The sequence below is a fragment of the Pelodiscus sinensis genome, chromosome 9 (assembly GCF_052426305.1).
Source record: "Pelodiscus sinensis isolate ZL-2025 chromosome 9, ASM5242630v1, whole genome shotgun sequence".
NCBI classification, from domain to species: Eukaryota; Metazoa; Chordata; order Testudines; family Trionychidae; genus Pelodiscus; species Pelodiscus sinensis.
The window spans coordinates 2,757,896-2,782,392 of NC_143060.1; the positions used below are offsets into that span (position 1 = coordinate 2,757,896).

Here is a 24,497-nt window from a genome sequence, read left to right on the forward strand (position 1 = left end):
TACACGGGGGGGCTGCCCTAAGCCAGACGGGGAGCTCTCAGACGCAGGCCGAGACCCCTCCGCCTTCATTTTTCAGCACGTTCCGCCATCTCGGGCCTTTCCAATGCCGCCTTGTCCCGCTGTTCGGGGGCGGGGGGGGTTCCTTTCGAAGAGGGACACGGTGGTTTTCAACAGCATCCCCCCGGCAGCCGCTGAGACGTGTTACGGAGCCACTGCCGAAATAATTCACCGTGGCACTAAGGAGGGGAAAGGGAGATGCCACCGTATGCAGCCATGTTAGTAGCCCAGGGCAGGGCAGTGCATTGTGGGAAACTCAGCTAGAGGCAAGAGCCTGTCTCCCCTGTCCTACTCTCCCCGGTCACTGGCTCACCTGAAGTGCACGAACGTTCCTCACGCAGGGAAGCCGCGTCCGGGTTACATCAGGACCTTCCCTGAAGCCCTGCCTTGGTCAGGGAGATCCCCTGCTCCCTGACGAACAAGGGCTTAACTCCAGCGACGCTTCCCTCTCCTCTAGCAAGCTACTTAGATTAGGGCCGTGTGAGAATCCCCATGGGCTGACCACTCGGTTCTGTCTAGACTGCGCACTACACCCGCGGTCTGACTCATGCTTGAGCCCAAGCCTTCCTTCCATCCACACCCAAATCACTGACTTGGGTTAGCCAGCACCCAGGCCCCACGGCCTAAAGGAATCTTCTATGGGGGCAGAGCAGCGCTCCAGCCAAGCGGTGTCGTTTTTCAGTGCCTGCTGAAGCTCTGCGCAGTGCAGTCTGGATGCGTTAGCACGGCTGTGAGAACCGGGGCCGGCAACTCTAAACCCAGTGTGGACGCTCAGACGTGGGCTGGGAACCACTGAATCCACAAGGCCTGGTGCCCACAGCCAGGCTTACAATGCAGTATCGGCATGCCCCCATCCTGGCACATGCATTTGGTCAGCGGGCCCTTCTGTTCTGCCGACTCGTTTGACGTGCTCTTCCCAGCCACTCACAGCTCTGGGAAAAAAATCACATTTGGGGTTGAGATTTTTCCATGTTGAATGCCAGCCCAAAGGCAGAGGTGTGTGGCAAGTTCTCCTTCCTCTGAGCCTTTTGCGGAAGAGTTCTTGCACAAAAATGCCTTGTGCAAAAGCGTGTCCAGATCTCAAAACATATCACAAAAGTGATGTGCTTTTGTGCAAGAGAGCGTCCACACTGCATGGATACTCTTGCGCAAAAACCCCTCCCGAGCATCCACACCTGCCTTTTTGCGCAAGAGCTGTAGCACGAAAAGGAGTTATTCTTCGTGGAGAGAGGAATAACTCTACCCCAAAAATCCCTCTGTTCTGCTGATTTACTTGTGCAAAAACATGCTTGAGGCGTGGATGCTCTGCCGGTTTTTGCGCAATAATCTTGTAGGCTACGTCTAGACTGGCATGATTTTCCACAAATGCTTTTAACGGAAAAGTTTTCCGTTAAAAGCATTTGTGGAAAAGAGCATCTAGATTGGCACGGATGCTTTTCCGCAAAAGCACCTTTTGTGGAAAAGTGTCCGTGCCAATCTAGATGCGGTTTTGCGCAAAACAATACCGCGTTGTCTACACTGGCCCTCTTGCGCAAAAGCATGTGCGCAAGAGGGCTTTTGCCCAAACGGGAGCAGCATAGCATTTCCACAAGAACACTGACACTCTTACATGAGATCATCAGTGTTCTTGTGGAAATTCAAGTGGCCCAGTGTAGACAGCTGGCAAGTTTTTCCACAAAAGCAGCTGCTTCTGTGGAAAAATTTGCCAGTCTAGACACAGCCGTAGTGTAGACGTAGCCTGAGGGATTGTGCCTTCTAACGGTACCATCCCCACACTTGGCCTGGTTACGTCTGGTAATTTTCTTCTTTCCCTTTGTGGACTCACCCACCTCTGAGCAATCATTTCTTACTGCTGCAGCCTACCGCCTGCCCCTCAGAAACACATCTTGGTGAGCCGGAGTGAGCTTGTTTTACTGTGTCGCTTGGCCAGACATTCAAGCTGGGTCTATACTAGAAATGCTACTGCGGAACTGTGGCCTCTGCACTTCTGCCAGCCTGTAGTGTAGACGCTTACTACAGCAACAGGAGGGGTTCTTCCATCGCTATAGTCAATCATCTCCCCAAGAGTCGGTAGTTGTGTTGACAGAGGAGTTCTTCCATCAATGCAGCACTGTCTACACTGGGGCTTAGGTCGGCTTATCTACATCTCTAAGCCTTGGTCTGCGCCAGGACCTTATTTCAAAATAACCCCCCCCCCCCAAGTTCAAATTTGTAAGCTGTGCGTCCACACTGCCAAGCCCGATATTTCAAAATCACAAGCCGCGGAATTTGAACTCTGTACTCCTGCTTCTCATCAGGAGTAATGCTAATTCCAGAATAGTAATTTGGAAATAACGGTAGTCTGGATGCTCCAGTGCCGCTAATTCAAATTAATTACTCTGCAGAGTCATTCGAACTAATTACTCCCCAGTGCTTCCTGGGACTCTAAGTCCGACTTAGCGTGTCCATATTAATGGAGCCTGCCTTGGACGAATTTCGAGGCTTCCCCTTAGTAGGGACACGCTGGATCGAATTTGTTAAATCAGGAGTTCCTAAGTCGAATTTGGTAATTTCAAAATAGTTTCCTAGTGTAGACACAGCCTTAGAGGGGAGAGCAACATTGTGGGGTCCACATAACTTTCTAGTGTAGACCAGCCAAAAAAATTTGAATGTTTCATAGACTTTTTCCTTCAAGTCTTCTACTAATTACATTAAATTATTGCTGGAGGCATGTCCTTTAAGTATTGTCCACTATTCCTGTGATTTCCCATTAGTGGTGGGATGCACTGAATTTATGCTTCCCCGCTGTTGCGTTGAAGGTTATCAATATATTTCTGATGTCACAAATAAAAATAATTTGCTGATTTGGTCCATAACCTTGTGCAAAAGTCTGATCTTCCAGACACTATCTATTAAAATATATTCCAGAGTAATAGTAAATTACAGTACAATGTATATGAATGAAGCATCTTTGTTAGTGAGTGTAGCGTGAATGTATGCTAACAGTCAATGCTTTTTATGGTTGTTATGCTTTCATCTGTTGAAGGATGTTCTCTGGTGTGGGTTTTGGGTTTCATGGAGTCTATGTGTCTACTCAGTGCTACAAGATGATACAAATATGTATTTTACAACTTTAGATAACTTGGGATTCAGCTGTGGGAATTGATCGCTTGTTGCTGCTCTCAGACCCAGCCCAACCATAAGGCCGCATGGCCTGGGCTCTCCCCCAGCCGAGAGGCCAACCCCTCCCACTGTCGGCCGTGCTAACATGCCGGCTCTGGGCTTGCTGCAGTATTTGTCGGCCAGAGAGACAACACATTTCTGCTGGGAATGGGAAAGACCTTGACACCGCCTGTGATGTATCATTGCTCTGCCTTGCTCACAGTGTAAATTTCTCCTTTCCTCCCTTTCTCTTGCAGTCAATTTTGTTGTCAGCCTCAATCAAGCGGGAAGGGGACTCGCGAACAGCCTCGCCTCACTCCTCAGACGATATCCATCACTCAGACAGATACCAGGTGAGACGGCAGCCAGGAAACGGCCAGCCGGGGCAAACCACTGGTCTTAGCACAGGACTGGGAGCCAGGAACTCTTAAGAGCGACTCCGCGACCTTGGCCTAGTTCCTTCGTCTCCCTGCCCCTGTTTCTCTGTGTGTAAAATGGGGATATTCATGCTTCCCTCTCTCCCTGAGGAGCTGTGAGGCTTCACACATGACGTGTTGCACTTGGAGAGCCCTGGATAGAAAGGGCTGTAGACAAGCAAATTCTTAGAACAGCGAAGTTCCTGAGGTAATATTTAGAGCCCTGCAAATCCACAGAGAGCTGCTCTATATCCCTAGCTCATTTTTGCGGATACGAATACAAATATTGTATCTAGAACCGGGCAAAATTGCGGCTGTCTGTTTATATCCCTGGTATCCGCATTCTCAGAGGCGGACGCAGATCTCCACGGCTCAGTTTCACCAATACCGATGCAGATACAAAACATTGTGTCTGCGCAGGGCTCTGAGAATATTATTTATTAGTACTAGCAAAGAGCCGGCTTGCTGGGATGTTCCCGGAGCAGGCGTACACCCCCTGTAGCTGTCTGGGAAGATCCGGTTTCTAGCATTGCATCAGAGGGTGTGGGCGTGCTTGGCATGCAGCAGAACACACCCCTGCAGGGTCAATGCAATCCAGTCGCGTATTCTACCCTCAGTTGTGTGCCACTGACATGGATGGGGGGTAATTTGTGGCCTCTCTGCCTACTATATAGCTGAATCATGCGTAGCTGACTCAATGTGTCGCCATATACACAGGGAAATGTTTCCTTCTGCCGCTCTGATTTACAATTTCCCTGCAAAATGAACGTGATCAAGGCTCAAGAGAGGAAACATTCATCCATGTATCGATGGCCCATAGCTAAGACCCAGTGACTCCCACTCCAAAGGACTATAGAAAGGAAGATCCAGAGGAATCTGATTTGAACATTACCATGGCGCAGTCTAATTTAGACTCGTATTTGTAAGCCGTCCCTGCGCCGCCGAGCCCTGTTGGGTTGGACTTGGGGCTTGCAAGGAACCTGCGTGTGAACAGATACAAAAATGAGCTCCAGTGACATTTCTAAATCATTTGAAAGAGATTTTTCTGAGCGATGTGGGACTTGGCACAGAACACAGGCCAGCGTGCGAACGGCCCCATGGCGTGGGCCTGGGCTGACCTGCGGCTTCTGGGTCGCAAGATATAGTTCTGTCTTGAGCCTCCAGAAGTGCCTGTGTGCGCTTCACAGGCACACTCCCCGCCCGCAGGGATAGATGGCCTTGCTTTGGTGTTTTGCAACAAGTAAAGATCAAGGGTGATGGGGAAAGCGGCCGGCCAAGGTGGTGACAGTAAAATCACAAAGTTACTCCTGTCTCTGCTGGACTCGGCAGAACTGAGATGATCATAGAATCTCAGGGCTGGAAGAGACCTCAAGGGCCATTGAGTCCAGCCCCCTGCCCAAAGCAGGACCAATCCCAACTCAATCAACCCAGCCAGGGCTTCGGCAAGCCGGGACTTAAACACCTCTAGGGATGGAGATTCCACCTCCTTCCTAGGGAACTCATCCCAGCGCTCCCCCACCCACCTAGGGAAATAGTTTTTCCTAATCTCCAACCTAGACCTCCCCCACTGCAACTTGAGACCATCGCTCCTCGTTCTGCCATCGGTCACTACTGAGAACAGCCTCTCTCCTTCCTCTCTTGAACCCCCTTCAGGAAGTTGCAGGCTGCTCTCAAATCCCCCCTCACTCTTCTCTTCTGTAGACTAAATAAGCCCAAATCTCTCAGCCTCTCCTCATAGGTCATGTGTAGGGTTGCCAGATGGTTTAAAAAAAATACCGAGCACACGTGCTAAACCATTTTTGAGCAAAAAACAAAACAAAACCCAACACCATGCTTAACACCCAATGGGAACTTCATTAACAACAATCTCAACAGTCCTCATCCTATATTTTACATTACATTATGCGGCCTTTATCAATTTTCCGGAGGGAACAGGCAGAAATTCTACCCCAGTCAGTTTTGGCTGAGACAAGAGCCCATAGAGGGAGCCTAAATATGCAGTCAGAAGGCACCTGCGGGCGTCTGTCCAGACTACCTCCTCCCCAAGGCGTCACTCCCTCATCAGACGCAACTAGACACAAGCGACCAGCAGAGGGCTCCCAGCGCCGAAATGCGATTGTGGCCCCGCCTCCCCAGCCACTCCCCCCGCCCCCGCCAGGCTTCCGTCGGGTGCCCAGCCGGAAAAGCTGAAAATACCGGACATTGCACTTGTCCGGTATTTCCTGGGTTTTTTTACGGGAAAGATGCGATTTCCGGACTGTTCGGGTGAAAACCAGACACCTGGCAACTCTAGACATGTGCTCCAGCTCCGTTATCATTTTCATTGCCCTCTGCTGGACTTTCTCCAATGCATCTACATCCTTCCTGTAATGGGGGCCCTAGAACTGGACACAGTGCTCCAGATGTGGGTTCACCAGAGCCGAATAAAGGGGAATAATCACTTCTCTAGGTCTGCTGGCAATGCTCCTCTGAATGCACCCCAATATGCCATTCGCCTTCTTGGCTACCAGGGCATCCTGATGACTCATGTCCAGCTTCTTTCGATTACAATAGTGAACTTTCAGACCGAGCTTGGATGAAATTTTCTTTTTGTAAAATTATCAGCTGGTCCTGAAAGACGTAGAGCATCCTAAACGCCAAGCTTCTTGAAAGTCTAGGCTCTGTGCAGCTTGCCAACATGATTTTTTCTTCACCCATCCTTCCGTACAAAGATTCACATTGCACTCCTCCTCCAGGGGCTGAGTCTAGCTCAAATCTGTGAGTGTGTTTTACGAGGGGTTGCAGCCCCGGAATGCAAATGCAAAACGGGAATTACAGTTTTGAACTGCAGGGAGAAAAGACCTCGGGGTCGGATTTTCATTTGCACGGCAGCGTGCCACTCTGGCAGCGGAAAGGGCCTTTCAAGTGGATCCCAGAGCAGTGTAAATCCTTTGTGTAAATGAGAATTTGCCCCTCTAAATTAACAAGTAAAACGCGCAGGAGTCAAAGAATGGGGAAGCGTGATCCACGGGTGCATGTGCAGAAGAATTGCCCCGGGCCTTGAAGGGCTGTAGAACAGAGCTGTGCACGTGCAGATGCGTGCTAGAAGGATGTGTGCTTCGTAGAGATGCAGCACTCGGAATTTTGCATCGCAAGTTCCCTGGGTTATTTATGATGCAAGTGAGAATGTACAAGAAATCAGTCAAACGCTGGCACTCAGACTTCTGCTCTGGGCAGAGGTGGCTTGCTAAGGCGTGGCCTTGCTCGCCTTTTACAAGCACTTTGGTAGTGAGGTGGCCATTTGGGAATAGCAAAGGTAAAAAAATAGCGGGTTGGGGGGGAGGTTGAGCTGAGCACTTCCAGGGCGGACCCAGCTCTTCCAGATGTCATCTGAAGTAAACAAATGCAATTCCCATGAGAGCCGGGGGATCTAGTTCAAGATCAGCATGGCACAAATGGGATCGCGTGCCGAGTGCTGGAGTACTCAGCTCTGAGTAACACGCCTCCTCCCGTAGGGAGCTTAGAATCGGAAAGATCTTGTCAGATTTCCGCCATTTGGAGTCCAAACTCTATGCGTTGTGAGTCCCACGGGCCGGAACCTTGAACCCAGCTCCAGATCCAAGCACTGCTTCAGTGGCCCATCTGTAGTCGTTAGCAAGGTCTGTCTCCACTCAGAATGGGAGGGTGCCTTTGGCTACTCCATGCACAAACGGGGCGGATCAGAAACCTGGAGGGGGCAAGAGGGTGTGTCTTGGACCCGTTTGTCACTCGGTGACGTGAGGGCTGAGCGTGACGCACACACTGAAAGGCAGTGCTGCTGGTAAAGCCGCTAACGTGAGAATGACAAAAGAGGTTCAAACCCTGCTCTCCCCATCAGTACAAGGAGCCCCGCTGCCCTCTTATGTCCATTTGCCAAGCAATTCATTCCCAGTGCGAAACTTGCATCGTCTTTGGGCCATGACGGAACTGGGCCCCGGGTGTCTTTGGAGACCTTAGAATCCTAGAATCCCAGGGCTGGAAGAGACCTCAAGAGTCATCAAGTCCAGCCCCCTGTCCAAAGCAGGACCAACCCCAACTAAATCAACCCAGCCAGGGCTTTGTCAAGCTGGGACTCAAAAACCTCTAGGGATGGAGATTCCACCCCCTTCCTAGGGAACCCATCCCAGTGCTTCACCACCCTCCTAGGGAAATAGTTTTTCCTAATATCCAACCTAGACCTCCCCCACTGCAACTTCAGACCATTGCTCCTCACTCCACTTTCCTTCCTGCTCCTTGATGCAACCATAGCCTGAGCCTCTAGCCACTGCGCTGCCGGACTTTGGCAGAGAGGACGTACCAGGATGTCTCCTCTGGTGTTTCCGACAGTGCCAAGCGCATTAGCGCTCAGCCAGCGACCCGGAACGGCAGGGGATTGGTTGTGCACAATTTCTGCCGTGCTGCTGTGGCATCAGCTACTCCCATGAGAGTTCAGAAGCATCCAAACTGGAAAATGGGCCCCGAATCAAATTCAAACCTGAATCACCCTGGAAAGCTCAGGAGTTTGGATTTAAGATTAAAGTTTGGCCCCTGCCCAAAACAGGCCGCACCAACCAAACCGAGACAGGGAAATAGACTAGCTGGGAATGCAGCTCATTGGAACACGAGCTAAAAGGCAACAGGCTTGAATCAAAGAAAAGTTGTTGATTCCAGGATCACGTATCTGGGAAAGGCTTTAGCTCCTTCTCTGTTGATGGGGGCAGCAGCCACAAAAGCGGTGGGGGCTATGGAGTTCCTCCAAGGTCTGGGGGTTGGATTTGGCCCCAAACACTGCCCGGCACAGAAACCCCCCTCTCCTCCATGCCACGCCCATTGATTGGAGCTTGCTGCAGGACCCGTGGCTTAACTGTGATGTTGCAAGCTGGTCTAGTACAGGAAGTTGCCATACAGTGGTGTGAGGTCTCTCTCGATAGAGTGCTTCTGTGAACAAGTGGCTTTCTGGGTGTTTGCTGGAACAGGCGAGGGCGCTCGGCAAACATGAACATGGGGTCACCCAATGAAATGAATAGGTAGCAGGTTTAAAACAAACAAAAGGAAGTTTTTCTTCACGCAGCGCACAGTCAACTCCTTGCCAGAGGATGTTGTGAAGACGAGGTCTTTAACAGGATTCAAAAAAGAACTAGATAAATTAATGGAGGTTAGGTTCATCAATGGCTATTAGCCAGGATGGGTAGGAATGGTGTCCATAGCTTCTGTTTGTCAGAGGCTGGAGATGGATGACAGGAGAGGAATCACGTGATGATTCCCTGTTCTGTTCACTCCCTCTGGGGCACCTGGCATTGGCTATTGTCAGCAGACAGGATACTGGGCTGGATGGGCCTTTGGTCTGAGCCCATCTGGCTGTTCTGATGAACCAGGAGGCTTTTCTAAGCACAGCAGTTGGGTAGGGAGAAGGCATGAAAGACTGATCGTGCAAAGCAGGATGTGAATGAAAGGGTTAAAGCCCGTGGTCAGATGGGAAGGAGCTGCTTGCTGCTGCCCCAGCGAGTAGAGGTTCATGCATGACATGAGATGATGGTCACAGCTCCAGCTCTTTTTTTCCATTCTCGTAGACATTTCAGCTCTGCTCATTTGCTCTGGGCCTAATCCAGTTCTCCCTCCCTCTGAACTCCGTGGGAGTTTTGCCTGCATACTGGTCACAACAGTTTTTCTTGCCAGCATCTCTCCACCAACATCACCAAGGGAGAAAACAAAGCACTCACAAAAATAGTTCAGCTTGGGAAACTCATTGTGCCTTAAGAATAATATTTCGGGCACCTTCTCCCAGGGGAGAGAACAGCCCGAGTGGGTTAGGTAAGCCTGATGTGGAATATTTGTGGCTGAATAATATGTGAATAAGTAAAAACATGTGGCTCAAATCTGGTCCAGCAAAGCCTCACCTCTCTGTACTATTTGAACCACTAAAGTGAGCCTCTTCCCACTGTCGCTTACTTCAGTAAAGAGTCAGAAACAAGACTTAGCAGCTCTAATTTGGTAAGTGAATGTGCCATGGGGCGTGACCACTGCATTTCAAAGACATACATTCCTAGGAGCAGTGAAAGGCAGATACCCACATAAAGTAGGCACAAAATCTAGGTTTGGTTTAAACCAACAAACAAAATTGTTTTTGGAAAAGCCAATATGTTCCTGTGAGGTTAAGGGGTTGAGGTGGGAAGCAGAGTTTGTTTAGGTTGAAGCCTTTCGTAGCCACATGGGTAACCCACATATTGCAGCCTTTGGCTGCCAGTCTACCAGAGCCTGGAGGCACATCTACACAGCAGGGCAAAAGTCGAATTCAGCTCCGCAACTTCAGCTACTTCAGTTGAGCAGCTGAAGTCGAAATAGCTTAAGGTGCTGTCTGCACAGCAGGAAGTGAAAGGAAGAGCTTTCTTCCCCAGACTTCCCTTACTCCTCGTGAAATGAGGGTTACAGGCGTCGGAGGAGTCCTCCGGTGCACCATTATGTTGAAATAAAGGCTTGTCACGTAGATGCATGTAACTCACACACCTAGGCTATGTCTACACTCGCGGCTTCTTGTGCAAGTAATATGCAAATGAGGCTAAGCGTGGAATATCGCCGAGCCTCATTTGCATACCTAATGAGCCACCATTTTTTTCCAAAGAGGCTCTTGCACAAGAAGGAGCGTCTACACTGCCCCTTCGTGCGCAAGGAAAACCCTCTTGCGCAATGCCGTTACACCTATTACTTTTCAGGAAGAACGGCATTGCGCAAGAGGGTTTTTCTTGTGCAAGAAGAGGCAGTGTAGACACTCCTTCTTGTGCAAGAGCCTCTTCGGAAAAAAATGGTGGCTCACTAGGTATGCAAATGAGGCTTGGTGATATTCCACGCTTAGCCTCGTTTGCATATTACTCGTACAAGAAGCTGCGAGTGTAGACATAGCCTAGGTGGTTACTGAGCAATACAAGTGGTACCTAGACCACAGCAACAGTCAAGATCAAGAGATCTCTGGGAGCCAGCTGGCTTTTAGCTCAGAGGGTAGAGGTTCCTGTACTCAGCTCTAGAGGTCCCATGTTCAAATCCAGCTGGTGGCAGTTATATGTGCTCCTTGTTATTTTGGAATAACGCTGCTGTGTAGACATAGCCTTAGTGAAGCTTACTAGAGAGAGGAAGAAAACTGAGGAGTTAGTGTTGTGTGTCCGAATTAAGCACCATGCAAAAAAGAAAAGAATAAAAAACCCCAGAAAATGGAATGAGATGATTCCAGTTCTTTGGATTTTAGTAATCTGAGTTGGCGTTAGCAACTCAGGGAAGGAAATCTTGTTTTAAAAATAGGATTTTTGATCTATGCTCCTTACATCTAGCCTTGTGCATTTCAATAGGGGGTAATTAAGTGACCGTATTTCTGCCTTGACGGATGGATGGAAATGAAACAGTTAATGGTTCTGTTGGCATCTCTCACATATCCACCAGCATGGAGCCTAATCCTGTTTGTCACTGAAGCCCAATTCTTCCAACGTCTGTTGAGTTAGGAACCAAACTACCTTTGGGGTATGGGCCACAGTGACCCCAGATCCCTTTGAGATCAGTTGTAGATTGAATGCTTAACACCCCAGTTGTGGGGTTCATCATTTCACAAGACCAGGGCCTACTCTACTAAACCAGGGATTTGGACAGTAGAGTCCCAAACACAGCAAAATGAGGTGGCATCGGAGTGGGGTGCATCTGCATAAAAAACACTAAAAAGCTGAATTCCCTCTTCCTTCATATGAGCTGCCTTGATATTCCAAGAGCCTCTTTGATGTTCCATCAGCCACAACTCCTAATATTGCTTTGATGGCCTCCGACAAAGAGATCAAGGAATCCTGTAGTATTACTATGTATTTTCACTTTCCTCTCCCCGGCTCCATTGGTCCAACCTGTCTAGTTTTTATAGGCCGTGGTCTTCGCTCTTCCCACTCAAGGATAACACATAAACCCTCCTGGCAGATGTGTGTTTGAATGATAAGAGTGACTGAATCCCCTTTGGTGCCCACTAAACTTCAAATTGGGTTAGAGGTTTCTACACACAGAAGAACAAAGATTAGCTAATTGTGATGCTCTGGGTTCTGGGTTTAGTCACTGAGAGAGATTCCATCGACCACCTGTGTGCATCAGATAATATGGATAAAGCTTCTAAGAAGACACCAATAAAGACACCTGCGGGAGGCTTACAGTACTAGAACGAGTCTGGCAGCTGAGGCTCTGCTTGAAGCAAGAATTACCCTTTTCCAAAAAATATGCATTTCCCAACTGTTTTACCTCCAAAACCAGCATCTGACAATCTAGGAGCTATAGAGAATTTCATTCGCTCTGCAGTTTGTGGTGGATGCGGCCACACTCAAGACGTTCTTATGTCATTTACCGGTTGCCTCATTAATCGGAACAGGCAAGGCGGACATTGCTTAGCAGGGCCGGCTTTAGGAAGCGCGGGGCCCAATTCAAACCGCTTCGACGGGGCCCCGGCAGCCAGGATTTTTTGCTGACCAAAAAAAAAAACCCCAAACAAACAAAAACCACAGCACACACAAAAAAAGTCACAGCCCCTTTGAATCCACAGCTACAGGGCAGAGTCCCGCCATCCAACAAAACCCAGGGGCCAACTCACCCCTCCTGCGCCACACAGAAGCCGCCGCGCTCCTGTGGGGCCGACGCCCCCTCCCGCAGCGTGCCCGGCACGCCAGCACACTTCCGGATTTAGGGCACGGGGTCCTGTTAGGCGCGGGGCCCGATTCCAGGGAATCAGGCGAATCGGCCTAAAGCCGGCCCTGTTGCTTACGATGGTTGGTGGCTGCTTTAGCGGGTAGAAATCTGAAAGAGGGTTGAAAAATCTCCTCACACACAAATCTAGGCTAATCCCACTTCTGTGTCACCTCCTGAGCTCCATTAATGTCAGTGGGCTAAGCATGGATGAATTCAGGGTGTGTCTCCCTTCCCTGTCTGGCCTGGGGCTATTGGCATAAAACTGCTCACCAAACGTAAAAATAAACTTCAATTGAACTCTAAATGTTTCCTTTTATTTTTTCCTCTTCTTATTTGTGAGTAATCTCACCTCAAGCAAGGGAGGAAAGATATACACACCGTCAATCAGGGTTGTTTGGATAATGCTGTGTACTGACCTGCCAACCTACTCTGTATCCCAGCTCCAGTTTAGGGTTAAAAGTATTTAAAAATGCTACAAAATGTTGCTATTCTCCCATTGCTGTTACAATGGGTGCATTGGCAATACAGTGCGGGAGATTCCATTATATTCCAACAATTCAAAAAATCAGTTTTAGGAAAACATCTGGAGGGTCTTAAAGATTCAAAAGAGATTTTTCTTGCATTAACTTGTTTTTTTCAGCGTCCATTCAGAAGTTTAGGGCTTGATCCTGCAAACACTATCACTTTGCTTTAAGCACACAAGTCTTGCTACTTATTTTAACAGGAGCACCGTGAGTAGAGTTAATTGCGTATATAAGTACTTTCAGGCTCAGGGCTTTACACGGCAGAATAGAGAATGCTTATTTGCACAAGTCCTTCCTGCAGCAGCTAATGGTGATTTCAAAGCAAAGAATAATCACCCTTGTGCAGGGGACATAGGTGGTGAGATTGTCACTCTCGAATTCTGGAGCGGCGCCTGTGCTGGCCCACCTAAGTACATGGTTTGAGTCAATGTTTGGGGCTATGGCTATGTTGCGGTGGGTGGGTTTCTATAGGGATGCCGTTCTGGGCCCTAGGACTGTGCAAACATAGGCAGGAAGCCCTTCTGAGTGCAGGACAGTCGGGGGAGATGGGTCACTGCTATCCAGGTGGGTGGGTATGTGGCACAGGGCGGGGGGGCCTGTTTCCTGGTCGCCTGGTTCCGATCCAGAGCCCAGCTCCAGGGGGAGGTTGCCAGGAACCACAGCTCGGTCTCTGGCCCAGCTGGGCAGGAGCGCTGGAGCAGGTCTGGACACAGCTCCCGGCTGCTGGGGTCTCTCCTGGGCTGATTGGCCCCATCTGCTGCCCTGGGCGCGGGGGGGGGGGGGGGCGGGTGCCAGGCCCCTGGGTGCTGGGGGGCAGGGGGAGGGGCTGGGGGGGGGGGCCCTTGGTGTGCTGGGGGGGCACAGGGGGAGGGGCCAAGCCTGGCTGTGCTGGGGGGGCCCTTGGTGTGCTGGGGGGCACAGGGGGAGGGGCCAAGCCTGGCTGTGCTGGGGGGGCCCTTGGTGTGCTGGGGGGGCACAGGGGGAGGGGCCAAGCCTGGCTGTGCTGGGGGGGCCCTTGGTGTGCTGGGGGGGGGGGGAGGGGCCAGAAGGGGGAGGGGCCAAGCCTGGCTGTGCTGGGGGGGCCCTTGGTGTGCTGGGGGGGCACAGGGGGAGGGGCCAAGCCTGGCTGTGCTGGGGGGGCCCTTGGTGTGCTGGGGGGGCACAGGGGGAGGGGCCAAGCCTGGCTGTGCTGGGGGGGCCCTTGGTGTGCTGGGGGGGCACAAGGGGAGGGGCCAAGCCTGGCTGGGGGGGGCTAGGCCTGACGGTGCTGAGGGAGGGGACATGAGGCCTGGCGGGGGGAGGGGGAGAGGGAGAGCGGGGCCTGGCCCGCGCATGCGCAGGAAGGGGTGAGGGCGCGAGGCCGCCGCGGCCCCTGCCCCACGGGCCGGCTTCCGCCGCCTGCCGGTTGCTATGGGAACCCCCTTTCCGCCCGGCGAACTTTCACCCCGCTCGGCGGCGGGTCACATGACCGGGCCCAACATGGCGGCGGCCGCTGGGAGCTGAACCGAGGCGCCGGCCGGGCCGCGCTCCATCCAGCCGCATCCCCGGCCGCTGGGGCTCCGCAGCCCCGCCCCGCCGCCTGCCGGCCCGGCGCCCGCGGCGATGCAGAGCGGGGGGCGGGCGCCCTGCGGCGGGGGCCGGGAGGAGGTGGGCGCGGGCCTGCGGGCGGGAGGCGGGTTTGTTTACATCGGGCCGGCGGGGGCGGGGCGGGGGGGTCCCCGGGGGGCCGCCCTGGGGCGCCGGGCCCTGACACTGCTCTGCTCTTCTCCCCTTTGCAGACCTTCCTGCGCGTGCGAGCCAACAGGCAGACCCGGCTGAATGGTGAGTGGTTTGGCGGGCACGGGCTGGCTGCTGAGGGCGTCCCCGCCAGGAAGTTGCAGCCTTCCCCTTTCTCTCTCCTGCGACGTTATTTTGAAGCATTAATTGGTTCCCGTTGCCTGGCTGTTTAAAAATCATCTTGCTCCCACCCCCTTCTCTTCCAAGACAGACTGTTCCCCCTTTACGGGCCTGTTAGTTTCCTCCCACCCCTCTCCCTAAAAACCAGAGCAAATAAAGTAATTTCTGATGCCTTTTAAAGCCGTTAGAAACTTACAATGCAGAAATGCAAATATGACGAATAATTGATCTATAGCTGAGCTCTATGTTTATATTTTTACATATTTGCTTTGTAAGTAATTGAAAATAGTATTTAATAATCCTGTGGAACCCACTCCTACAAGTTGGTTCATCATCTGCATACATGAAACATTTTCCAGCTTTGGGGTCTTAGCTATGGTGTGTCATTTAGTCTCCAATCCTCCATTATGATTAATGCAGATGCTCTGCAGTAGTGGTATGGACCATGTTTGTAGGTGAAAGCCTTAACCACAAAGGCTTATATTAGCAATTTTCAGTGTACTTGAGTCTCTGGTGTCTATGCGGATCTTCTGATTTCCTTCCCTCATCCCCCTAGAGGTATTGGTCCACCTGAGGAAGTGGGTCTTTAAGGCCCATGAAATCTTATGCCCAAATTAATCTGTTAGTCTTTAAAGTACCCTAATTTTTGCAGATAAAGACCAAAACACTTACCCCTCTGATACTTGTCACCTGTTTCATTGTACTTCTTTAAGGAGGGAGGGGCATAATATGTCTATTTTGCAAAAGTAAAATGTTTTGCACTAATCAAATATCTCAACCGCTTTATCTTTAAATGACATAAATTGCTATCTCAGCATGTGGAAATAAGTCAGTAGAATGTTCTTTTTCCTGCTCAGTGCCACTTCATGGTGAAACCTTAAACTCGCTTGGATCAGAACATTCAAAAGTTACTATTCACACAGCAATACTCATATTTGATGTCTAATGTTATACAGTAAACTTCCGATAATCCGGCACCTTTAGGACCCAGGGGTTGCTGGATTATCAGATATGATGGACTATCAGAAGGGGGGTTATGAGGGGTCTAGGGTGGGAGGGGGATGCCACCCCAGACCCCCCATAACCTCCCCCCTTCCAATAGTCTGGCTCTGCCCCAGGCATCCCCGATTCAGCCGCTGCTGGTCAGTTTCATCAGCGGCTGAACTGAGGATGCCTGTGGCAGAACAGCTGGGGTGATGCCGGGTTGGTCCGGTAGCACGGCCCCTTGGCGCTGTGAGACCTACCTGGCAGCACCCCAGCTGCTCTTGGGGATGCCTGGGACAGAGCAGCTGGGGTGCTGCTGGGTTGGTCCCGCAGTGCCGAGGGGCAGCGCTATTGGGCCCAACCCAGCAGCACCCCAGCTGCTCTGCCTCAGGCATCCCCGATTCAGTTGCTGCTGAAACTAACCGGCGGCTGACCAGAATCAGCCACTGGTCAGTTTCAGCAGCGGCTGAATCGAGACCACTGAGGCAGAGCAACTGGGGTGCTGCCGGGTTGGTCCCAAGGGGTGGTGCTACGGGACCAACCCGGCAGCACCCCAGTTGCTCTGCCCCCGGCTTCCCGGAATCAGCCACTGGTCAGTTTCAGCAGTGGCTGAATCGAGACCCCTGAGGCAGAGCAACTGGGGTGCTGCCGGGTTGGTCCCGAGGGGCGGTGCTACGGGACCAACCCGGCAGCACCCCAGCTGCTCTGCCCCAGGCGCCCAGATTCAGCCGCTGCTGAAACTGACCAGCGGCTGATTCCGGGAAGCCGGGGGCAGAGCAGCTGGGGTGCTGCCGGGTTAGTCCCGTAGCCCCAAAGGGCAGCACTATGGAACCAACCCGGCAGCACCCCAGCTGCTTTGCCCCCGGCTTCCCCAATTCAGCTGCTGGTCAGTTTCAGCAGCGGCTGAATCGGGGAAGCCGGGTGCAGAGCAGCTCCAATTGTCCGGCTGCCCCAGCGCTTCCGGGTTCCCGATGGTGCCGGACCATCAGGAGTGCCAGAGCATTGGATGCCGGACCAATGGAGTTCTACTGTATTAATGTTTACTATTGAATTTGCTTCAATATAGATAGCGTAGCCAATTTACAGTTCTTAATTTAAATTTTATTTTGGTACTAACGTAACCAAAATATTAGACCTCAGAATTAAGCTAAAGAAAGGGAAATGTATTTTACAAGTGTGTTAAGTGCATCTCAGAATCTTTCTAAGTGCAGAGTCTGGAGGAAAAGGAGTCCTGTGCGCTTTCATTCATTGTTAGCTGAATCCAGGGCAAGCGTGAACATCTGAAAATAATGTTTTCAGCACGCACACTCATACACCCAATCTGATAAGTGTTCAGTGATAAAAATGCCTCTTTCCCCAGCATGGGCATCTCAGACCTCCCTTCCTATTGCACAAAGCACCTTTTTACTGAGAATATACACTGGAAGTTTTTGCTAAAAGGAATACATGTTAGTTCCCCAACATTTTGCGTCTTATAAGTACTCAAAATTTGTGAGCCATTTTTTATTATAATATTATATCTATCAAAAGATTCCTGATGTAACAAGAATTGTTTTATTGACTTCATTAGAGCCAGGGATTCACCCCAAAACAAATATATATAAATCCAAATGTATCGTCATCTGATTTTCCTTCTCCGTCATTTTTGCTGGCACTTCAAAGAATTATACTAGATTAGAGAGTTCACTTTTTTTCCTTTGCAGAAACCAAAGTAATTTGTCCCTATTATACTGTGATCTAGATGTTTTAGAATGATTTTTTAATTGTTATTGCAACCTGTGTATACCCTGACGTGAAACTCACCAGTCTAATTCCCAGGATCATCTATAGTGGTTTTCTCTTACAGAGAAAGATTTGCTTTCTTGCAGCATAAATAGCCTATTTTTATGAGCATTTATTTCTGGTGGTGGCTTAGATATCTCATTCTCTCATCCCTTCAGACCTCTAAGGTACCTTTCCTCTTCTGGGGGTGACTTATTGCTCTTCAATCAGCCTGTTAACAGTGTCAGTTGGCTTCTAGGGGAAAGCCTACCAGGTATAAACCTGCAGGCTAACAGAGGCTGTCCCTGATGAAATTAGGGCATGGTGTATAGTTAGATTGGGGCCTCACCTAAACTCCTGATAGTCAGAAAGTTTATTTCTATAGGTCAAACTAGGGATGTCAATGTCAATCCTGTGGACTACACGCATTTCCCCCCCACTTTGCTGCCTCTATATCAGAGGCGGGGAAGGGAGGTGGGAGCTGGTGCCCATGAGGAGCCAGTTTTTAAGCTGGCTCTCCACGAGCACCGGATCCCACAGAGCCACCAGGGGGACACACCCCCTCCCTTCCCCAGGTGCTACTGCCTCTGATAGGCAGCAGCACAGAGGCTGAGGGGTGGCAGGAGGGAGCTGGCACTCGTGGGAAGCCAGCTTTCAAGCCAGTTCCCCATGTGTATTGGCTCCTGGAGAACCACCCTCCCCCCACTCCACACTGCTACGTCTCTCCCATAAATACCAGGTCCACCTGCCCCTATTGGAGGCAGCGGGGCAGAGGGGCTGGTGCGGATCAGCCTCTGACCATGGTGAGCCCAGGCCCACCACGGACAGAGACTGCTCAGTGGATGCTGGCTCAGCCTCTGTCTGAAGCACAGGGTGGTAGAGGGTTCCCCAGGAGTGGGGCCAAGAGCACACTGGCTGCTGGTCCCACCCCCAGAAATAATCATATAACCGCTACATTTGATGTGGTTACACAATTATTCAATTACACACTATCTAACATTCCTAAATCAGCCCCTTTGAATTATAAACTGGATGGAAGCTGATGCAGGTTCTGGAGTACCAGTTCCACATGCTTCCTGTGGGAGACACCAAGTGGAAATCTACTTTCTGTACTAAAGTTTCCAATTGACTTTTGTGCACCAGTCCAGCACTTGTCACTTGTGCTAACCTCACGTTGTGGTGTTCAGGAGGGTCTGATGCACGCTTTTTGGAGATGGGCTTCTGTCTCCTTCAGAATGTAGGAACTACAGAGTAGGGATGTTAAATATCAGTTAACCGAATAGTCGATTAATCTCATGAGTTCTTATCGATTAGTCAACTATTTTATAGTTCCTGAGGGTGGGGCTGGCAGCCAGTGCACTCTGGCCCCACCCCCCAGGAACCTCCTGCCACTCGGCGCTGCTGCCTCTATACCAGAGGCAGCAGCGTGGGGTGCCGGGCGGGAGCTGGTCTATGAGGGGAGCCAGTTTAAAAATTAGCTCCCCTTGTGGACCAACTGCCTGTTGCCCCCATGCTGCTGCCTCTGATACAGAGGCAGCAGTGCAGGGTGGCAGCAACCCCTGTTGGGGGGGGTTGAGCTCTCAGACCCGGTGCCCACCAGAACGGAGCCGGGCTGCCTGCCTGCCTGCTAATACTCTTTAAATGCAGAGCTACAACGGGGTAGGTCCTGGACCCGGCGCAAGCTGGGACTGAGCGGGCTGCTGGCCTGCCTGCTGAAAAAGTACTGACAAGGGGGGAGAAATGCGTGTCGTCTATAGCACTAACCTATACGCTTTTGCTTATCAGTTAATCGACTCCACTATTACTTCCCTACTACAGCGCATCAGTTTCTTTATATGCCCGCTGAGGGAATTGTGACCCTAGCTTTCTTGTGCTGTGCTTGCGCAGTTTGTGGACTCTTGCAGCTGTATTTTCCAAGAGGCCTCAAAGCGGCTTCTAGATTGGGGCTTCTAGGATTGGGAATTCCAAAGCCTGTGCAGTCGGTCCTGCAAAATCACAGGGAGCAGGCTGTGCAGCCACAAATGGTATAGGTCAGTGTGAATCCGGCAGACCCCGCATGGGCCCATCTGTGGTGCGTGCTTGTGAAGCCAGACTGGGGGCCGTTTGCCATGCAAACGGAAGCGCTCCCTTCAGGTCCTCTTGTGAATATAGCCAGCAGTAGCCTCTCTTAGGCTTACAAGATCTCAGGCAGTTTCAATTCTGACTGTCTGGAGAGTTCTCCGTTCTCTTGCTCTGCCCAGTTCTTGAGCTGGCCGCTTCCACTGCCATTGCTGTGCGTGTTCTCTTGATTGAAGCATTTTTCCTGATGGCAGTTCTGGGACTAGGCCCCAAAAGGTTTTTATGGGAGTCTCACCAAAGTGCGTCTACCCAGGAGACTCACCGTCTAGTAGAACTCCAAAGAATCAGTGCCAGCTAAAACCTCCAAATGTTTGAAAGGTGTTTTTATTTTTTGCTGCAATTTAACCTGAAGGAAGGACGAGATGTGATGGGCTTAATCTGCAGTAAAGGAGATTGAGATTAGACATGAGGAAATCCTTCCTAAATCTAGAGAAGCTATGGAAGAGGTTTCCAAAGGAGGTTCTGGAATCCTTGTCGAAAGTGTGTAAGATTGGACAAATGCTTGTCAGAGCTGGTCTAAGTTTCCTTGGTCTTGCCTTAGCTCAGGGGGCTGGTCTGGATGACCTGTTGGGCTCCTTTCCAACCCTATGTTTCCATGATCTTTGTAGAAACTTCAGTAGAGCCGTTAAAGGTTGCTAGGTTCATGTTTGTGTCTCGTTTACAGCTCCCTCCCAGAAAGTCTAAGGGTCTGGCTGAGTCCTGTGCTGCCGCTGATCCCAAACCTGTAATTGTCTGGGTGCTGGTGGACGCCTTTTGCCACCCCGTTGGGCTCTGTGCGCATGGACTTCTGCACTGGCACGGAGCCCCGCTGAGTAGTCTGTTGCAGGACTGATGTTGTCATTAGCAGTTCTTGCTTCCATAGTCAGGCAAAAAATGACAGCCCTGTGACACCCAGGGAGAAAATACAGGGTTTGTTTGGAACTGACAATGTCTGCACTTAGTTTGATTGGGCTGTTGTAGTGTGTTGTAAGTAGTTGCTGCTCATTGTGTCTGCACTCCATGGACCCTTGGACTGCCTGAAGTACCATTAGTAACATACTGACCTTTTTCGGCACTTTGTATTTTAGTGGTTTTATCCAGGTTGTTGATAAATTGTATTCTCCGTTCCTTGACTACACTTGGATTCGTTATGGAATGTGTACAGGAACCTACTTTGACGGGGTATGGAATGTATACAGGAACCCAAAAAACCAATATCCTCAGGTCTGTTGTTAAAAGTCAATAATAGTACAGTACAGGAAGACCAATTCAATAGAATACCCGCTACCTTGTGCAGGCTTTTGAAATTCGTGAACTGCAGGTGTGCTCCCAAAGTTACACCTTTCAGGCCCAAGTATTTCTAGGATTAATTCTACAAGTTAGAAAACTCTTTAGGTGTCACTAAAATCCAGCCCGCCAGTCTTATTACTTTCTTAATTTGTTGTTTTGTTCCTTCCTTATCTTTATTTTCGGTACTTGCATTCCGGCTGCTGATCTGCAAAAGGCCCTCCCTCGCTTGTTTCGGCACCAAAGGCTCATGTATTTTGCCTTTGGCAAGGGTTCAGGTTTTCTAATGCCGGAGCTGACTTTCCAGGTTTGCAAAGTGTTCTGGAATGCTCAGCGGAAGTGACCAGGGTATAGGAAGACATAGGCCACTGGAGGCCACGGACCGGTAGAAACAGATGTGCTGTTGATACGGTGTCTAATGTTCGCTGCAGCATGTGGTGTGATGAGTGTATATTGCTATGATAAATATGCTGGGCTGACATCTAACGCTCAGTGTGGCCCTGGTTCCAGGAGGTTCTCTGCTACTGAGGCACAACGGCAGCAGTGAAAATGACGAGGGTTGCTCCCTTCGCCCGCTAGCTGAGATGTGATCGGAAGTGACTGGGAACGTTTAGGCCAGGCGGGCGCAGCAGTTGACCTGGAAGACCCCATTACGGGAAGATGGCATTTCACCTGCCCAGCGTCCATCACTGCCGCTGAGCCCCAAGGTGCCAGCAGTCAGGATGCCAGAGGGCGTGCGCCAGTAGCTTGGCGTGGGGGGGGGTCTGGAGTACACGTGGGAAGGACATGAACCACGGGTGATGCACCTTCTGCAACAGCAGAGAATCCAGCACTCTGCTAGAGGCCTTTCGCTGTGTCCAGAGCAGATACTAGAGGCAGTGGTCTCTAGTTCTCCCTGCCACACTGGCACCCAGTAGCAGAGGAGAAAAATAGCTTCCCCTGCTCACGTTGCCTCTGGGGGCTGGTCTAGCCTTGCCCCTCTCTAGCAGAGCGCTGAGGCTGCAGTTCGGCTGTAGTCAAGGGTACTGCTGAGCAAGAACCTCAGTTAAAACAGAGGCCCCAGTGGTGCTGACCAGCTGCTGATGGTCTAGTAATACCCATGAGCACTCATAAAAACTCCTGCACTCCTCCCCTCTTGGCCCAGTAGCTTGGTTCCATCAGCGATCGCAAGGGGCTGCTTCCTGGATAGCACTCCGGGGCTCTCCAGTGAAATCCTCCCTTCTCCTCTTGCTTACCGCAGGATTTTCGGAGCTTTTCTCTTACTGGCTTAGGGACAGGGGAAAAATCCGCCTCCTCCCCCTTTGGTCTTGTGACAGGAGCACAGGGGAGAGGGATTAGTGAGCTAATTAGAAATGATCGCATCTATCAGCACTAATTAACCATACTGTGGTCTCACTTGCCTGTTCTTTTGAGCTGCTCCCCTTCGGGACAATTCCACAATCGCCCCTTGCCTTTGGGGTGGCTCTGTGCCTTCTGCACTGATTGGAAGTGATAGCCCAGCGCCGCGGCAGGGAGAGGGAATCCTGCCCAGGCTGCGCTTTCCAGGCGGCGGCGTTCCCTTGCGCTCGCAACCCTCACCAGGGCCCCGGCGGCTTCCCGCAGCGCCACGCTGCTGCTAATGACCACCGAACGGAAATGGCAGAGGGATTTGGTTTCAACACCTCGTCCCTCCAGTGCCTCTTTCGCTCCTGGCACTGTGCTGCTCCGGGAAAGGGCGAGACACAGAGTGCAGTCCATTGGATCTGGGATTGGGAGAGACCTGGGTTCTCTTCCCCTTTGTTCTGCTGACGCCGCCTGCCCCAGCTTGCTTTGCGAGGCTGGGCGGGTTAATCAGCCCGGACGCACACCCTGCCTGCCTGCCTGTTAGGTATATTGTTAGTGCCTCCTTTGGGTTGGGGTGGCAACGAAAGACACCTAATAGCATTTAATCACTTTTAACTTGCCCAGCAAGCAGCTTTGTTTCCCTAGCGGGAGCCTTGTTTTTTAGCTCCTCCGTGCATGTGTTTCCCTACTGATCCTTGAAAAATGAAGGTGAACGGGCAAGAGGAATAACACCAGGATAATGCTGCATTTTGAGATCTGTGGATCTCATTTGGAGATTTGAGGGCTTCTTTATACTTGACTATTAATGACCTTGTCCCTTAACTACTTCGCAGAGGCAGTCACGCCTTCTGACTTGGCGACATTCATGCGCTTTCTTTCTATCCTGGTGAACTGCTTTGCCTCTGCCGAGCTGTGGGAGAGGGAGCTGGATTCAAATCTGCGTGCAACATCGTTGTAAAATCTCTCTTGTGGGTGATGAAGTGTGAGCTCCAGCATCCCCAACTTGACTCGCAGACCCAGGTGGAGTTTGCAAAACAGGCAGTTACAAAAAACACTGACTTGTTTAGGCACAGAGCAGAGTTGACCAGGACTTATTGAGACCATAAATAAGGCCCTGTGGTGCCTTATTAGAGTTACTTCTCTGGGCAAAACAGACTAGAAAAGACTTGGAGAGGGTTAGTCTGTAACAGGGAAAACGTAAAAAACAGCAAATAGTCTAGTAGCACCTTAAAGACTAACAAAGCATGTAGATGGTATCATGAGCTTTTGTGGAGTATAAGAAGTCCGATCCAAGAATAAATAAGGGGGAGGAAAAAGAGAGAGACACATTGAGTAGATGTTTCAAGTAGTTACAAGAGGCTGATAAGAACAATTAGCATCTCCATTGTTTGGTTAAGTCATTAGGATGTGGAAGGTAGTGTGCAAGCCAGCTGATATCCCTGTTCTTTCCATTTGCATAAGAATTAAACTTGTAAATGAAGTTAAGTTCCAAAGCTTCCCTGTGTATTTGGCTGGTGGAATTGGCCTGAAACAACAGGGTGACTTGGAGATCCCTTAATGAATGCTCGGGCAGATTAAAGTGCTCTAGGAAAGACCTGTTTCCCTTGGGAAGTAGGAGGTGATAACCAGGTGTTTCCCTCGCTGTTTAGAGTAGACCAGACGGACTTTGAAACTCCAGGAGCATGCCCCACCAGACACGTTGAAGTGTCTGATGCTTACAGTGGGAAGCAGTCTCCTTGTTAGCTCCTTAGCCAACGTGAGAGACGCCCCAGTGTACAGATGGGGAGGGTTCTGGAGCAGGCGGGGGTGGATTTCAGATATCTGCTGAAACCAGTTGGCTGAGGGAACATCCTCATTGTAAACCGGCCCAGAGTTAGGTTCCTGGAGGGCTTGCAGTGTAATTCTCTAGGATCTGTAGCTGCCTTTGCACAGTCTCCTGTAATGGTTCCTGCTCTAGTGAGCTAGCCACACTCAGCTGGCCAGATAGCCACACGTGGCTAGTGTGTTGGGTACCACGATGCTAGAAAAATCAGGCTGTTTTTGTTGAGCTGGATACACCGGAGGGGGCGACAGTTCCAAGTCTGTTGCCTCCCTGCTTTGTTGTCCATCCCCTAGCTAGGTTTGCAGCACCTTCCCAGTCTCGCATTGGTTGTAGTAAGCCATAGATGTTGCCATCCATCCCCGCGCTGGCATGAATAGCGCCTCTTTCCAGGCACGTGGCAGTGCTTACCATGTCAATAACAATCTGCGCCTAACACAACTTTCCAGTGGTGTCATGTCTCATTACCACATGGGCTTTCCTTAGGCTCTTTCTTGT

General features: G+C 50.8%; 1 protein-coding gene across 6 annotated transcripts in view; it reads left to right on the top strand.

Annotated features, from left to right (window-relative positions):
* Positions 1–24,497, top strand: part of RNF220 (ring finger protein 220) — a 327,592-nt gene that overhangs the window by 233,987 nt on the left and 69,108 nt on the right. For all 6 annotated transcript variants that reach the window (XM_075935811.2, XM_075935812.2, XM_075935807.2 and 3 more), the window contains 2 exons: positions 3,456–3,551; positions 14,611–14,653. In XM_075935811.2, coding sequence (XP_075791926.2) covers positions 3,456–3,551; positions 14,611–14,653 — 139 coding nt within the window. The remainder of the gene's footprint in view (positions 1–3,455; positions 3,552–14,610; positions 14,654–24,497) is intronic.